At 41.3% G+C, this 17,663-nt stretch overlaps 2 protein-coding genes across 6 annotated transcripts in view; one reads left to right on the forward strand and one right to left on the reverse strand.

Moving 5' to 3' along the window:
- Positions 1–5,510, forward strand: part of LOC106570113 (uncharacterized) — a 27,669-nt gene extending 22,159 nt beyond the window's left edge. Inside the window, exons 2-7 of one of the 3 annotated variants that reach the window (XM_014142128.2) lie at positions 3,444–3,776; positions 3,910–4,072; positions 4,185–4,292; positions 4,395–4,576; positions 4,673–4,767; positions 4,869–5,510. In XM_014142128.2, the coding sequence (XP_013997603.1) occupies positions 3,760–3,776; positions 3,910–4,072; positions 4,185–4,292; positions 4,395–4,576; positions 4,673–4,767; positions 4,869–5,038 (735 nt within the window). In that variant the 5' untranslated portion in view covers positions 3,444–3,759 and the 3' untranslated portion in view covers positions 5,039–5,510. Of the gene's footprint in view, positions 1–2,141; positions 3,777–3,909; positions 4,073–4,184; positions 4,293–4,394; positions 4,577–4,672; positions 4,768–4,868 lie in introns of those variants that run through there. The other 2 variants (XM_014142129.2, XM_045694607.1) reach the window with 2 other exon arrangements.
- Positions 1–15,793, reverse strand: part of LOC106570112 (pygopus homolog 2) — a 24,223-nt gene extending 8,430 nt beyond the window's left edge. Inside the window, exon 1 of one of the 3 annotated variants that reach the window (XM_014142127.1) lies at positions 15,755–15,793. Coding sequence is in view for 1 of the 3 variants with exons in the window: in XM_014142124.2 (XP_013997599.1) it covers positions 14,623–14,680 (58 nt within the window). In the remaining 2 variants the exon portion in view is untranslated. Of the gene's footprint in view, positions 1–14,622; positions 15,569–15,754 lie in introns of those variants that run through there. The other 2 variants (XM_014142125.2, XM_014142124.2) reach the window with 2 other exon arrangements.
- Between the last annotated feature and the right edge of the window lie 1,870 nt (positions 15,794–17,663).

Here is a 17,663-nt window from a genome sequence, read left to right on the forward strand (position 1 = left end):
GATATTTTACTGCATTGTTAGGAGCTAATAACATAAGCATTTCGCTGCACCCGCTACACCCATTCATAGATGCTAACTACTTTAGCATCTATTGATGATAGTCATCTCAACGGGGGAGTTTTGTTGAGAGCCCTGACGCTTACTCTAAGAATTATCTATATGGCGCCTCACCTTGAGTCCAGATAAAACACTGCAGGTTTCTACTAGTGCTTCCCTCTCATTTTCTTTATCAGTTTGTTTCGTGCATTACTACACACACCCGGTTAGAACTTTTGGAATACGAATTGCTGGGTACTACCCATCCCCCCGACCTCTCCAAATTCCCTGAAAACGGCAGAACAATGGATTATGTTACTCGGCGAGGCGCCGAGCTGCTTGGGAGTCCAACCGGTGAGCAGGAAGCGAAGACGCTGACGTGGAGGCAGACGTGGCGGGGTCTTAGTGAGATTAAGATGCCAGGCGATCCGTCCTCCATTACCGAGCATGCTACTCACCAATGTTCAATCACTAATGAACAAGCTTGAACTCAGAGCGAGGATCTCCTTCCAGAAGCAACATCAGATCCTCCAACATACTCTGTTTTTCTGAGACTTTTCTCCAACATCCAAATGGATATAGATACAACCAGCGGGTTTTACAGTTTCAGTAAGAGGAGTCGGGATCTCTGGCAAGAGGAAGGGTGGTGGGCTCTGCTTTATGACCAACATATGGTGCAACAGGGGAAACGTACAGGAACTTGCAAGCTTCTGCTACCCCGATTTGGAAAACTTGGTAATCAAATGTCATTCTTTTTACCTTCCGAGAGAGTTCTCAGGGATTATCGTCATGGCTGTGTACATCCCGCCCCAAGCAGACACCAAAAAGGCTTTCAAAGATCTCATTGGACACTGAATAAACTGGAGACCGCATTCCCAGAAGCAGCATTCATTGTTGCGGGGTACTTTCACAAAAGTAATTTGAGAAGCGTAATACCAAATTATTACCAACACATTGACTGTCTACCTCATGTAAATTCTACTTAACCACTGCTACTTGCACTGCTACTTACAGATCCAACCAATCAGAATTCAAACTACTGTTTTGATCAATTGGACTGTAATAAGTTCCGGGTCGCCTCTGGAGATAACGTTAACGAAAACGCAGACTTAGTAACCGGATTTATAAAAAAAAATGCATAGATGACGTAATACCGATAGTAGCTTTCAAAACTTACCCGAATCAAAAACCGTGGATGGATAGCAGCTTTGTATGTTGCTTATAAACAGGGCAAGGTGACCGGGGACAATAGTTTAGTTAAGAAGTACAAATATGATCGATCAGATCGATCAAGATGGAGAAACAAGTATAGGGACAAAGTGGAGGAACAAATCAGTATGTGGCAGGGGCTCGAAACGATCACGGATTACAAAAAGCAAGTCACATCAGGTCACCAACGCCACCCTACCGGATGAGCTAAAAATCTTTTTCTCAAGGATTCGAGTACAATGAACCTGAGCTGTCGTTGAGCCCCCCAATGACAAAGTGGGCTACACAGTCAGTCTCCACTGAGGACTTACACTACATGAGCAAATGTACGTGGGCACCCGCTCAATGAACATCTTATTCCAAATATTCCAATATGGAGTTGGTCCACCCTTTGCTGCTATTACAGCCTCCATTCTTCTGGGAAGGCTTTCCACTAGATATTAGAACATTTCTGCAGGGACTTGCTTCCATTCAGCCACAAGAGCATTAGTGAGGTTGGGCACTGATGTTGGGCGATTAGGCCTGGCTTGCAGTCGGCATTCCAATTTATCCCAAAGGAATTTGATGGGGTTGAGGTCAGGGCTCTGTGCAGGCCAGTCAAGTTCTTCCACACCGATCTTGACAAACCATTTCTGTATGGACCTCACTTTGTGCACAGCGGCATTATCATGCTGAAACAGGAAAGGGCCTTCCCCAAACTGTTGCCACAAAGTTGGAAGCACAGAATCGTCTAGAATGTCATTGTATGGTGTAGCGATAAGATTTCCCTTCACTGGAACTTAGGATGCCAAGCCCGAACCATGCAAAACAGCCCCAGACCATTATTCTGGGGCTGTTTTGCCCCATATTTATCACTCCAGAGAACGAGTATTCACTGCTCCAGAGTCCAATGGCGACGAGCTTTACACCAGCCGACGCTCGGCATTGCGCATGGTGATCTTAGGCTTGTGTGCAGCTGCTCAGCCATGGAAACCCATTTCATGAAGCTCCAGACGAACCGTTCTTGTGCTGACGTTGCTTACAGGGCCAGTTTGGAACTCAGTAGTGAATGTTGCAACCAAGGACAGACGATTTTTTGCACTATGCGCTTTAGCGGTCCCGTTTGGTGAGCTTGTGTGGCTTCCACTTCGCAGCTGAGCCGTTGTTGTGCCTAGATGTTTCCACTTCACAATAACAGCTCTTACAGTTGACCGGGGCAAATCTAGCAGGGCAGAACTTTACGAATTGACTTGTTGGAAATGTGGCATCCTATGACGGTGCCATGTTGAAAGTCATTACAGCCAATGTTTGTTTATGGAGATTGTATGGCTGTGAGCTCGATTTTATACACGTCAGCAATGGGTGTGGCTAAAATAGCTGAATCCACAAATTTGAAGGGGTGTCCACAGTACTTTTGTATATATAGTGTACTTAAGTCATTAAAAACGGGTTAACCATCGCAAGGCTGCCAGCTCAGACAGCATCCCTAGCCGTGCCCTCAGAGCATGTGCAGACCAGCTGGCTGTTGTGTTCTCAAACATTTTCAATCTCTCCCTAACTCAGTGCCACTATAGCCACCTGCTTCAAGATGTCCACTATCATCCCCGTGCCCAAGAAAGTGAAAGTTACTGAACTGAATGACTACCAACCAGTAGCACTCATTTCCATCATCATAAAGTGCTTCGAGAGGCTAGTCAAAGACCATATCACCTCCTCCCTCCCCGACACACTTGACCCTCTCCAATTTGCCTACCACCCTGACAGATCCACGGACCACGTATTTGCCATTGCACTGCCCTTACCCACCTGGATAAAAGGAATGCATATGTGAGGATGCTGTTCATTGACTACAGCTCGGCCTTCAACACCATAGTGCCCTATAAGCACATGACAAAGCTCACAGCTCTGAACTCCTCCCTATGCAACTGGGTCCTGGACTTCCTGATGGTCCGCCCCCAGGTGGTGAATGTAGGAAACACTACCTACTCGACACAAATTCTCAACATGGGGTGCCTTTTATGCAAAATAGTGTCCCCCTGCCAAAAAAAGTGCTACAGTATCTTGCTAGCTAGCCAGCCAGTTTTACTTAGAAATGCTAGCTAGGTAGCTAGCTAGCTTGCAAGCAAGCTACTGTAACTTTTGTAGCTTTCTGTTTGTATGTAGCTTGCACTTCAATGGCATCCCTCTGAGATTTGTATTTATTTTTTCTTTCCAACCAGGCGAAGTACTATGAAGGCACCACTGATCGACAAGAGGTGCAACATTCAGAGAAATTCACAATTCAGGTTAACGTTAAGCACTTAACTTCTATTAGATAACTGGATGGATTTAGCTATGTACAACCATTTTTTCAGCAACTGTTTTCCATCTAGCTAGTTGGTCATCTACATGTTGCTAGCTTTACATGTAGTTCAGTGGAGGCTGCTGCTTTATATGATACCATCAAGGACGAGACTGGTGAGGCCACCTCCAAGGCAATGATGGACATCTTCAACACCCACGGTCCTCCTGAGGTAATTTTGAGTGACCGAGGTCATGAGCGCTGGAACAAGGTACGGATGTTATAGGTTATATTCTGTTACCAATGGTTTGTTTTATTTTTTACCATTTGTTTTTCCATGGTACATAAGACATTTCAATATCTTACATTTTCACTAGATATGGCTTTCGTACCCCCTCCTCCAGGTTTGGTGAATGGGCCAACCAGACCCTCAAGAATGCCATGGGCATGTCCCTTGATTGGTACCAGGAAGGGTGGGAGAACAACCTGAAGGTAATTCTCTTTGCACACAACAGCAGCATCCATGCCTCCACTGAGTATGGACCGGAGCCGCAGCTGTTGACCGAGGTAAACAACGCAATTGTATATACAAGTATTGCATATACTGTGGTCTTTCAAATTTGTGATTGATTATGTGTTGTTGTTTGTCTATTGCTGTTTATGTATAATGTACTTTCAGATCACTGAAACCCCAGCTGATGTGGTGGAAGTTGTCGAACCAGATCAGAATGCCTTCGAGGACCACCTTCCGGCACAGACTGAGAAGGATGTGGAGGTTTTTGACCAGGTAAAACTGATTGTCCGCTGTTAAATATCTCTTGGAGGGCCAGAAAATAAATTAAGAAATGTATTTGTAATACAATTGCATTTATTCCTGTTATCAATCAAGGTGAGACTGAACATTGACAAGGCGCAGGAGAAACAGAAGGAGAGCTACCGGAGCAGAATCAAGAAGGGGACCAAGTGCTACAACCTCCGGGTGAATTACTTGGTTTGGAAGAAGGATGAAAGGAAGGCGAGACCTGGGAAACCTTGCTACTCATTCGCTCCAAGCTGGGGTCATATAAAAAAGTTAATATAAAAAAAAATCTAACTTTCTGCATACAAAATAGGGAAACCAAAACTATATTCAGGCTAACACTGATGTGTTTCTCTTTGTTTTCCTAGGGTTAAATCGGTGGAAGCCAACAATCTTCTCCTATTGGAGCAGTTGGATGGTCGACCACTGACGCCCTACACTTCAGTGAAGACCGATAGACAAAGTATGTTAAGCTTTGGTTGACATTTGAGAAAGCAAGACATTTTAGTTATGCTGAGCTTATAAAAATGTACCTCTTCAATTTACCTCTCCAAATTACTTTAGGACCATTGACTGTCCAAGTCCCCCAGGAGGTATCACCTCCACCAGAATCAATGAGTTCGGATCAGTCTGATTCTCTATGCTCGGAGTCAAAGGGGGACCAGCTTGAGGTAGGCTATTTCTTCCAAAAAGACTTGAAAAGTACATATCTCCCATTTATAATACTGCACTAATCAAGAAAATTCTCACAGTAAAGTGTAACCTGTGTGTTTGCGTCCCTCTCCTACCCCGTTCCCTTTAACTCTGGACCGGTTTTTCTAGGAGCTAGGGGTTCTGCCCAACACCCAGATGTGGATCCACCAAACTTAACATGTGTAAATATTTGTATGAACATAAGATTCAACCACTGAGACAAAATCAAAAGTAACAGTCAATGCAGCTGGTGGCCACACCAGATACTAAGTACTGCAGTGCATCTCCTCCTCATGGACTGCATCAGATTTGCCAGTTCTTGCTGTGAGATGTTACCCCACTCTTCCACCAAGGCACCTGCGAGTTCCAGGACATATCTGGGGGAGAATGGCCCTCACCCTCCGAGCCAAAAGGTCCCAGACGTGCTCAATGGGATTGAGATCCGGGCTCTTCGCTGGCCATGGCAGAACACTGACATTCCTGTCTTGCAGAAAATCACGCACAGAACGAGCAGTATGGCTGGTGGTATTGTCATGCTGGAGGGTCATGTCAGGATGAGTCTGCAGGAAGGGTACCACGTGAGGGAGGAGGATGTCTTCCCTGTAACGATGATGCTGTGACACGCCGCCCCAGACCATGATTCCGCTCCAGAGTACAGGCCTCGGTGTAACGCTCATTCCTTCGACGATAAACGCGAACCCGACCATCACCCCTGGTGAGACAAAACCGCGACTCGTCAGTGAAGAGCACTTTTTGCCATTCCTGTCTGGTCTAGCGACGGTGGGTTTGTGCCCATAGGCGACGGTGATGCCGGTGATGTCTGGTGAGGACTTGCCTTACAACAGGCCTACAAGCCCTCAGTCCAGCCTCTCTCGGCCTATTGCAGACAGTCTGAGCACTGATGGGGGGATTGTGCGTTCCTGGTGTAACTCGGGCAGTTGTTGTTGCCATCCTGTACATGTCCCGCAGATGAGCTGTTCAGATGTACCGATCCTGTGCAGGTGTTACACGTGGTCTGCCACTGCGAGGACGATCAGCTGTCCGTCCTGTCTCCCTGTAGCGCTGTCTTAGGCGTCTCAGTACGGACATGGCAATGTATTGCCCTGGCCACATCTGCAGTCCTCATGCCTCCTTGCAGCATGCCTAAGGCACGTTCACACAGATGAGCAGGGACCATGGGCAGCTTTCTTTTGGTGTTTTTCAGAGTCAGTAGAAAGGCCTCTTTGGTGTCCTACGTTTTCATAACTATGACCTGAATTGCCTATCGTCTGTAAGCTGTTAGTGTCTTAACGACCGTTCCACAGGTGCATGTTCATTAATTGTTTATGGTTAATTGAACAAGCATGGGAAACAGTGTTTAAACCCTTTACAATGAAGATCTGTGAAGTTATTTGGATTTTTACGAATTATCTTTGAGAGACGTGAAAAAGGGCCGTTTCTTTTTTTGCTGACTTTAGTACCAGTCAAAAGTTTGGACACACCTACTCATTCAAGGGTTTTTCTTTATTTTTACTATTTTATACCTTTTAGAACAATAGGGAAGACATCAAAACTATGAAATAGCACATATGGAATGAAGTAGTAACCAAAAAAGTGTTTATCAAATCAAAATATATTTTATATTTAAGATTCTGGAAATGTACATTTTTTTTAAAGGAATGTAGTGAAGTAAAAGTAGTCAAAGATGTAAATAGTTAAGTAAAGTACAGATACAAAAAAAACAACTTAGTAATTTAAAGTATTTTTACTTCAGTTCTTTACACCACTGGTATACAGTACAGTATTTGTACCTCAATTGTCTGGTACCTCAATTGTCTGCCGTCTCATAATAAATGCCATTTAGCGGATACTTTTATCCAAAGCAACTTAGTCATGCGTGCATACATTTTTTTTTATACGCATGGGCGGTCCCAGAAATCAAACCCACTATCCTGCCGTTGCAAGAGCCATGCTCTACCAACTGAGCTACAGAGGTCCAATTCTTAGAAAATCCTACATCTACTTCGTTCAGTTTAACTTAAAATTGAAGGTAAAGCAACCAAAGCACCTTTTTTAATTCAATACAGCAGTTAGGGTCCTAAATTGTCCTGGTCAAAAGGCCTTAAGAGGCATCAAGGTGTTCTATCAAGATGGACTACTTAAGTGTTCAAGGTGGGCCTTTTTAAGTTCTACCTGAGTGATACAGTAAGATAAGTGTTAGATATACATTAGGATGTGGTCCTAGTCTAGAGCGGCAGTTGGACTGCAGTTTGATGTATATACGAGATACACAATATCTATTTTGTCTGTGTTTGATATGATCTTTCCCTTATGCTCTCAGGCCCTCCAGCTCCTCAGGCTACATTGTAGAATAATAGTGAAGACATCACAACTATAAAATAACACACATGGATTCATGTAGTAACCAAAAGTGTTAAACAAATCAAAATATATTTTAGATTTAAGATTCTTCAAAGTAGCCACCCTTTGCCTTGATGACAGCTTTGCACACACTCAGCATTTTCTCAACCAGCATTCCCCCACAACAGTTATACTCTGCCTCCACCCCAATGGACATGTATTTATTCATCACTGCAACAGTTGTATTATATATAGTGCTATTTCTATTGTTTTTTATTACAATTTCCATTATTTAATTTAACTTAGTCCTGCATGTTGGAGCTCGAAGCCTAAAATTGTCACTGTACTGTGAAATGACATCTGCAACCATGTACATATGAAACACTGAATCTCAATGTGAAAACATTAAAAACATCACTTGTGGTACTGTTTTAGAAACATCAGTGAGAAAAGAAAAATAAATAACACAATTTTATTGGGTTAGTGTCCCCCACATGGCCATATGGGACCGACCGGCTCAATTTACGAAAGTAAATACAACTTTTTTTCAACTTTTCGGCGTGAAATTTTCGGCGCGCTTCCTACATTTGGAGTAGTTTACTGAACGCGCAAACAACAAGGAGGTATTTGGACATAAATTATGGACTTTATCGAACAAAACAACATTTATTGTGGACCTGGGATTCCTGGAAGTGCCTTCTGATGAAGATCAAAAGGTAAGTGAATATTTATAATGCTATTTATGATTTTAGATGACTCCAAAATGGCGGGTATCTGTATTGTATGATGTATTTTTCTGAGCGCTGTACTCAGATTATTGCAAAGTGTGCTTTTTTGAAATCTGACACAGCGGTTGCATTCAGGAGATGTTTATATATAATTCTTTGAATAACAGTTTAATATTTTATCAACGTTTATGATGAGTATTTTTGTAAATTGTTGTGCTGATTCACCGGCAGTATTGGAGGCCAAATATTTTCTGAACATCACGCGCCAATGTAAAATGCTGTTTTTGGATATAAATATGAACTTTATCGAACAAACCATACATGTATTGTCTAACAATGAGTCCTAGGAGTGTCATCTGATGAAGATCGTCAAAGGTTAGTGCTTAATTTTAGCAGATTTTCTGTTTTTTGTGACCCCTCTCCTGCTTGGAAAATGGCTGTGTGGTTTTTCTTGTGTTGTCCCTGTCCTAACATAATCTAACTTTATGCTTTCGCCGTAAAGCCTTTTTGAAATCGGGCAATGTGGTTACATTAAGGAGAAGTGTATCTTTAAAATGGAGTAAAATAATCGTATGTTTGAGAACTTTGAATTATGACATTTTGTTGTTTTGAATTTAGCGCTCTGATTTTTCACTGGCTGTTGAATATTGTGAACCGTGGGTGGGACGGTAGCTTCCCACCTGCCCAAGAGAGGTTAAACTATCCCCAAGTCAATGGAATTGCAACCCTCTGCATGCACAGTGCGTTCTTCCATCACATGTGCAGTGCACTCTTCCATCACATGTACAGCTGATTCTCAAGATCTTGCACACTAATGAGATGCTATTGAGCCCACACTACTACACTGTCTGAGCCAAGGACTACATGCTTTCTGGTAAGTTTTGATTACAATACTGGGTGGGGTGAATATATTTTATGAGGACATTATTTTTTGTTAACTAGTAAATAGTAGCCTACAGCAAAGTGTGTTAAAATCCTTTCTAACTTGTTAACAATTTCTGCTAGTTCGTTTTTGCTACGATGTGGGGTTTATCTTGTTTGAGCCTGCTAACAGAGGAGTGTTAATAATTCACCTGTTTCCCTACATGTTTCATTTTAAAACATTTATCTTACAAAGGAGTTGTTTAATCTAACTGCTTAACTATTGTTAGGGTTTGACCAACTATTTGTGTGCATATACTATATAATATAATTTGTTTGCATAACCTATATAATATAACACAGATGCTATAATGATAAGTTTATTAACTATAAGATAATTGAATACTGCTATATGTTAGAGGAAGTGGCTCATGTGATGGTGGGTCATGTGGAAAGAATGCTGATGCTGTAGAAACAGGATTGTCTGTAGAATAATAGCAATAACAGGATATGGGTGAAAGGTATATGCGGGGGGTGTAAGGGTTTTAGAGAACTGTGCATTGTGCAGTCACAAGATGAGACATCCGCCAGAGACAACAGCTACGCCAGGAAACAGGTGTGCGTCTAGAGGTTGGGACCAACCTGCACGCCAACGATAGGCTAGAATAAGTCTAAACCATATTCTAGCCCCTACTATGACAGGCCCTCATGGAGAGGGAACAAAGTCTGTCCAGTATTTAAGGAAGAACTTGTGATGACATACCAGTTCTCTGTCTGCCCTGCGTGGTGTTACAGAGATCCCGTATATACGAGCCACATATTTACCATTCAAGTGTTTGCATTAATTAAAGTTCAAAAGAAATCAGAAGTTACTATGTGCTGACTATTTTGTTCTGATACCAGATTCGAATTGACGCGATCTAACACTATTTATCTGTAGATGGATAAAAAAAAAAATAAAATTGAATCTTTAAAGGAAAATGCCACGGGCACTATCTGATGTGTGGAGACATTTCATTGCAGCTAATGTAGAAGGAACAGATGGGTACATTTGCAAATACCGTGCCAAATCATTTGAAGAATGACAACAGCCCTTCTTTATCTACAGCCATTCAGCATCGTTCACACCATCTAAAGCCTTAGCCCCACCCATCTCTAAGGATTAACATGTGAGGCCTTGTACTAAACAACCAAAGATTTGAAGACTAAAGGCTGATTTATACTACAGGTGTGTTTGTAAATTTAATCTGAAGTGTCAGAGTGCGCTCTGGGCGTTCATAAACTCAGAGCGTTGTCAGATTGTCCGTTCGTAAACTCAGTGTTTTGCTCTAGGAGTGTTGAGTGCACACTGGACACTCTGGCCGAGGAGTAGGGTTGATCCAAGCGTTCCAACCTAACAGCAGCAGTCAAGCACCCAAGCTAACTGGCTAACATTGGCTAGCTTGCTAGCTACTTCCAGATACAAATGAGAGAACAGCTCACTGACCATTTTACTCGCCCTAGCAGAGCTGGTTAGGCTGTTTTTATGTTATTCAGAGCATTGGTGACTGCAACTGTGCTGCTGGCAACAATTTAATTACGCTTTTTTTGCCAACTTTAACCTGTTATGGCTAGGGGGCAGTATTTTCACAGCCGGATAAAAAACGTACCCGATTTAATCTGATTATTACTCCTGCCCAGAAACTAGAATATGCATATAATTATTAGCTTTGGACAGAAAACACTCCAAAGTTTCTAAAACTGTTTGAATGGTGTCTGTGAGTATAACAGAACTCATTTGGCAGGCCAAAACCTGAGCAGATTCCATGCAGGAAGTGCCCCGTCTGACAATTTCTTGCCCTTCTTGATTATCTCTATCCATTACAGAGGATCTCTGCTGTTACGTGACACTTCCTACGGCTCCCATGGGCTCTCAGAAGGCGGCAAAAAGCTGAATCGTGGCTTTGCAGGCTCTGGTTGAAAAAAAGTTGCGCGTTTGGGTAGTGGCTGGTTACAGTACTGTGAGACTCAGGCTCGTGCCCGCGTCGACAGAATGCTTTGTTTTCTTTCGTCTGTTTACCTAAACGCAGATTCCCGGTCGGAATATTATCGCTTTTTTACGAGAAAAATTGCATAAAAATTGATTTTAAACAGCGCTTGACATGCTTCGAAGTACGGTAATGGAATATTTAGAAATCTTTTGTCACGAATTGCGCCATGCTCGTGACCCTTATTTACACTTCGGATAGTGTCTTGAACGCACGAACAAAACGCCGCTATTTGGATATAACGATGGATTATTTTGGACCAAACCAACATTTGTTATTGAAGTAGCAGTCCTAGGAGTGCATTCTGACGAAGACAACAAAGGTAATCAAACTTTTGTAATAGTAAATCGGAGTTTGGTCAGGGCTAAACTTGGTCGGTGTCTAAATGGCTAGCCGTGATGGCTGGGCTATCTGAGAATATTGCAAAATGTGCTTTCACCGAAAAGCTATTTTAAAATCGGACATATCGAGTGCATAGAGGAGTTCTGTATCTATAATTCTTAAAATAATTGTTATGTTTTTTGTGAACGTTTATCGTGAGTAATTTAGTAAATTCACCGGATGTTTGCGGGGGGTATGCTAGTTCTGAACGTCACATGCTAATGTAAAAAAGCTGGTTTTTGATATAAATATGAACTTGATTGAACAAAACATGCATGCATGCATTGTATAACATAATGTCCTAGGTTGTCATCTGATGAAGATCATCAAAGGTTAGTGCTGCATTTAGCTGTGGTTTTGTTTTTTGTGACATTATATGCTAGCTTGAAAAATGGGTGTCTGATTATTTCTGGCTGGGTACTCTGCTGACATAATCTAATGTTTTTCTTTCGCTGTAAAGCCTTTTTGAAATCGGACAGTGTGGTTAGATTAACGAGAGTCTTGTCTTTAAAATGCTGTAAAATAGTCATATGTTTGAAAAATTGAAGTTTTGGGATTTTAGAGGAGTTTGTATTTCGCGCCACGCCCATCATTGGATAATGGAGCAGGTGTTCCGCTAGCGGAACGTCTAGATGTAAGAGGTTAACTGACACCGGCCATATTCAACGGATGTTGAGCATTCGTAAATGTGTCCGTTATTCTGCGCTCTGGCACACTGACGAGAGTGCTCTGAATTCGGAGTAGATCACCAGACCGAATTTACCAACCAGACCAAATTTACCAGCTACGTGTATCGACAGTTGTCACAGTGACATCATGAACATTCTATTGAAACGGTTACTTGCATAGTGGAGTCTTGTTTAGGCATGTAGCTAGCTAAACAATTAATCATAATCCCAACGGATAATGTTACGCAAATGGCTCTGAGATACAAATAATAACTACACAGATCATACACGTAACGTTAGCTAGCTGAAAATGTAGCTAGCTAGACTATCTTACCTGTATACATGGATGGACGCTTCACCCTGTCATGGATGCCATGATTTCCCTTAGTTTGAAGATGTTATCTGGAGACAGGTGTTTTATACAACAGACAGTATGTTCTCTTTTCGACTGTCTGCATATTTGCAATCAAACGCCTGAATTTTCTCCATCTCCTTAGCTATCATACTCTAATTCCACTGATTTCAAAACTCGGTCCTCCAGAAACTGGAGAGCAACACAGTTCTACTACATGATATCTTTCAAAAAGCTGCGTTAGAAAGGATTACCTACACATACTGACCAGCTCACGTTATAGACAGAAGCATGCTACATGGCAGACAAATCCAAACTCATCTCTCCGCATGTCCAGCCCACTGATTATCTCAGCCAATCATGGCTAGCAGGAAGGTTGCTAGCTTTTTCTGTGGCTAAACCAACTAGGCTCGTCATTTAACAATTTGATTCATATTTACAGGTGGCATACAAGTGCTAAGGCACATGGAAGTTCCAAGAAGGCATTTCTGCCCAAAAACATTTAGATAAAAAAAACAAAAGTACATTCAAATGGCTCTTCTGTGAAGTAGTGACGCGCGACATACACCTAGTTTCCTGAAACGAGTCACATATCTCCATGTTACAGCGCTTGTTTACGGAAGACATAGGCCGTCACTTGTGCTAATTAGCCACCTAGAATGCTCCAAACACCTGTGTGTAAGCTAAATGGGGAGGAAGTGCAGATCTGTGCAAAACTGCTACAGTAAGTGTCTTTATTATTTCTCGCTGACATGAAAGATAAATATGTTTAGAAAACGATGATTGACGTCTAAAGGTTAAAAGTCATGAACAGTCAAAATTATGTTTTTCATGAAATGTGATGATATTCAGATGAAACCAGATCAAAGTATATGACCAAAGTATGAAGCATGACTTTTGCTTCTACATTGATAAAGTTTAATCATAAGTTGTTGGTCCCCTCCCACATGGATTCACGGGGCGGGATTATTGAGGGGATAGGGGGATGTCACCCTAACTCTCATTTTAATACACCAATGGTTAACATATTCTCTTACCCAATTGAAATAAGTACCACCTTTTAACCAACATCGGAGAAGGCACGTTTGCGGAGGGGGGTGATTTATATAGCTAGATGGCTACTCTACTGGTGCCAAAATTGGGACTGTAGGCTGTCAGCAAATACAATTAAAAGTTTACACTTCATCTATGGCAAAGATACATGTCTTCCCTTTCATCTGCATCTGGTGTTAGCTAGTTACTGGCTAGTTAGTTCTTGAGCCAGCATGTAACAAGAAGGTGTGTGGGGGGGGGGTGTCACAACTCAGTTGTCATGTCAACGCATCCATCAGTGCTGCTGTGAACTGCATCACAAGAGACATGCCAATCGGGAGATTAATAAATAAATACAAATTACACCATTGATGCAACTTCAATATTGTTTGAGTTGCTTTGTGTATCACCAAATTTGTCTGAAATTATTTTTCTGCAACACTGCATCCAAGTTTCTTGACATAGGCGTTTCAAAGACATGTCAGTAAAGGCGACCTCATGAACATAAGCTCCCTGCCTACTCAGCCTGTATTTTCAAACTTCCTGCTAGTAAGCCATGAGAGAACGTCATTTCTAAAATGTTGATAATTTCTACCCCTCAAAAATATTATTGGTGATATTTTAGTCACTCAAAAAGGCTATTATACATGGGAATCTGAATGACTGTGTGGGGCCTTTAAAAAACACAGCATCACAATTGGTCCTGTGTGGCTCAATTGGAAGAGCACGGCACATGCAATGCCAGGGTTGTGGGTTTGATTCCCATGGGGAACCAGTACGAATGAATATGTATGCACTCACAACTCTAAGTCACTCTGGATAAGAGCGTCTGCTAAATGACTAAATTGTAGTTTACATGGAGGTGAATTTAATGGTTGAAAACCCTACATATGAAGGATTTTCGAGAGCTACACCTGCTATAATATCTGAACTGTGTATGTACCGATAAACTTAGATTTAATTTGAGTTTTGAACAGCCACAACAAATCACCAAGCAGAGGGACAGGTTTGGTTGATTATGAGACACAGAGGGAAAGAATGGACACATCACGAGAACGTAGAAATGAAATTAATACAAGGCAGCCTAATACCAACATGAATAGCAGGTCAGACAAACTACATGACAGAACAACTGTCTACAGTCCTGTAGACACGTGCATTTGCAGCTGTGGTAACTAATGGTTAGTTCTGATCTGAGACAGACGGGGATGGATGAATGAATTATCATATACCTACCTTTGCCTCGCTTTCCTTGGCCTTGTCCCGCCAGTAGTCTCCCCGATTCGGCAGCCATTAATATGACTGTCGGTGCGGTGACATTTCACCGTTCATATCATGTAAGAATTTTTTTAAATGACGAATAGTCTTGATAATTTGGACCTGAGCAATACTCGCAAGTAGAGTCATACACGGTATTTAGATTTCAGGACGGTTTCTAGAGATAGATAGGTAATGTGTATCCCCTTGCAATTCACAACTCGTTTTACAGCTAGATATCTTGCGCCCAACACTTTGACTGTCACGGGGTTCGGTGGCCAACAACTGTGGCTAGCCAGGGTTAGTTTCAGCAGCCAGCTTGCACAAGATGAAGAGCCGGGCTGAATGAAACTGTGGCTAATGTTTGCCAGAATGCAAGTTGCATAACACTACCCTCCTCCCTCTAAAAATAATAACTTAGTTACAGATGAGTAAAGTTAGCAATTAAGATAGCTGGCTAGCTAGCTGGATAGCAAAGTTAGCTATCACATTTGGGTAACGTTAGTCGCTAGCTAGTTACTATGTTTGTGATAAAAAAAACATGTAGATTATGATTTATACTAATTAATCATCTACATTAAATTTGGTTAATTGACCAGTTTCGCCTTCATAGCAAGCGGTACAAAATAACCGGTCTCTAGTAAAATGTTAGCTACTTGAGTTAGTTAGCTACGAAAAGCTAGCTAGCTTGCTAGCATTATTGGGAAGCAAACTATACCCTTTCTCCGGCGTTGCTTGCTCTGCAGTCCGTTAATATGAACATCTCCGGTGTGTCATTGTCGATATACCAGTCCTCACATGGTATATGCTTTATGTTGTGATACAGCTTAAAATAATAATTCATACAAAAACGCAAATTTTGCCATATTAATCACGGCCTACTCTCGCCGCCGGACAAAGAGGGCCAGGCAGGAGACTCGCACCCGGGAACATTACAACTCAGAGGGAAAGTAGGGGTGTCCTAAAACGAGATTTCTAAATGAGTCACTCTCTGCATCCAGGTTAATAATAAACGTTATTACACTTAATAATACTTCTAGCTGTAGTTGTACTGCTTCATTTTGTGCATGAAATGGCACACATTGTTTACTTAATTTGTTAATTACCTCACCTTAACAGCAGGTTATGGAGTAGTCTAGAACGGACCACTTTCAACGCTGAGGTAAGGATGGGCACAAAAGTAATCACATCACATGACTTTTTCCTAATTTTGTGTTACAGTTTGAATTTAAAATGGATTAAATTGAGATTTTGTGTCACTGGCCTACACACATTACCCCATAATGTCAAAGTGAAATTAGGTTTTTAGAAATGTTTACAAATTAACAAAAAATGTAAAGCCTAAATGTCTTTCTTGAGTCAAGTATTCAACCCCTTTGTTATGGCAAGCCTAAATAAATTCAGGAGTAAAAATGTGCTTAACAAGTGACAATTAGTTGCATGGACTCCCTCTGTGTGTAATAATAGTGTTTGAAAAGATAAACAACATGCTCGACTCCACTTTATATAAACTTAAATCGGGTGCTGTATCCTCATATATAATCGTTATTACACTTAATAATACTTCTAGCTGTAGTTGTACTGCTTCATTTTGTGTAAGAAATGGCACACATTGTTTACTTAATTTTTTTATATAGAGGACAAATATCCTCCCTTCACCCAATTTTCCTCGTCTAATCTACTGTAATGTGAACTGTGACAATTGTGTGACTATGTGTTTTACCTGCACTGTGAACTATTGAGTGATTCATAATGCAATGTGCCATGGGTTAGGCTAATGTCTCCCTATGGGGTTGAATATCCCTTGATTATTACATTAAACCACAGGCTCCAAATCCTGGTCTTCAAGTACCCACATGTATGCTGGTTTTTACCTCAAATGATCTCTACATCATTTAATAGAATTGTTGTTTGAGCACTGATTTGACTGGTTAGATTTTTGTGGTCTGTCACTGTAAAACCCTGACCATGGCCAATTTGCCTACAGTCAGTGACTGTAGGACTGAGCATCAACAAGTTAAGACATTGTTGAAAGCTGATGGAGTTTTTTATGTGTAAACTACTGACAAACAAATTTAGATGACATCACTAAGGAATATGGCTGAAAATGTGTCAACAGATCCCATTTTAATTTTCCATGCAAATTGGTGAGATATTTGGTGAAAAATAATCTGATGTTTGATCTGTGCCTGATGTTTATCTTACCTGTCACATGGTGCTAAGAAATGGACCAACCAAATAAAAAGTGCCAATGCATTTATGGTTTGATTTGATACTATGTAATCCCGCCCACCAGCCAGTTTATTCAAGTGGAATGTACCTGTAGGAATCTCAAATGCTTATTATACACTTGGTGAAATAGCCCATGTATAGTTGCTATGATTTACAGCTCTGATTGACATGTTTAATTGACATGGCGAGTGTGACATTCTCCTGTGAGGTTATATAGGTGCCTCCCATCTTTTCCTACTCAAGGCTAAAATGAAGGCGAACTACCCCGCAACGTATGCTTGTTAGTTTGTCCCGTTAATAAATCAATCATATTTAAGCAGAAAGAGAGTGCTCCTTTTTCTTTATTTCCCTGGATAGTCACCCGTTGAAGTGTCCTGGGGTAAGGAACGTTTTTGGATTTATTCATGTGTGTTTGGATTTTACTGCCTTAGAAGTAGTTAATATGTGAGGAAAGTAATATGGGATCAAGATGTTGTGGTAGTAATGTATGCGGCCACATGGGATGATCAAGGTCGGTATAGGCAACTCTAGACACATCTGTCAATCCAAGTGTACACAGATTTTATTAGTGACTCAACTTTTGTTTTAAAACAAATTTAGACAAATGTGTAGTATAACCCACTTAATGTAATAAATAGAGTTATTTAGATGATGCCCACTTACTGTATTGCCCACACCAACTCTCTATAGGCCTTTGTTTACCCTTGCCTCATTAATGCTGCTGTCTATGTTGTTGAAAATTGTATTACTTTGTCAGTATCAGGTGGGCTGGAAATTCAGTGCTTTTA

This window comes from Salmo salar, chromosome ssa14 (genome assembly GCF_905237065.1).
Source record: "Salmo salar chromosome ssa14, Ssal_v3.1, whole genome shotgun sequence".
Classification (NCBI taxonomy): domain Eukaryota; kingdom Metazoa; phylum Chordata; class Actinopteri; order Salmoniformes; family Salmonidae; genus Salmo; species Salmo salar.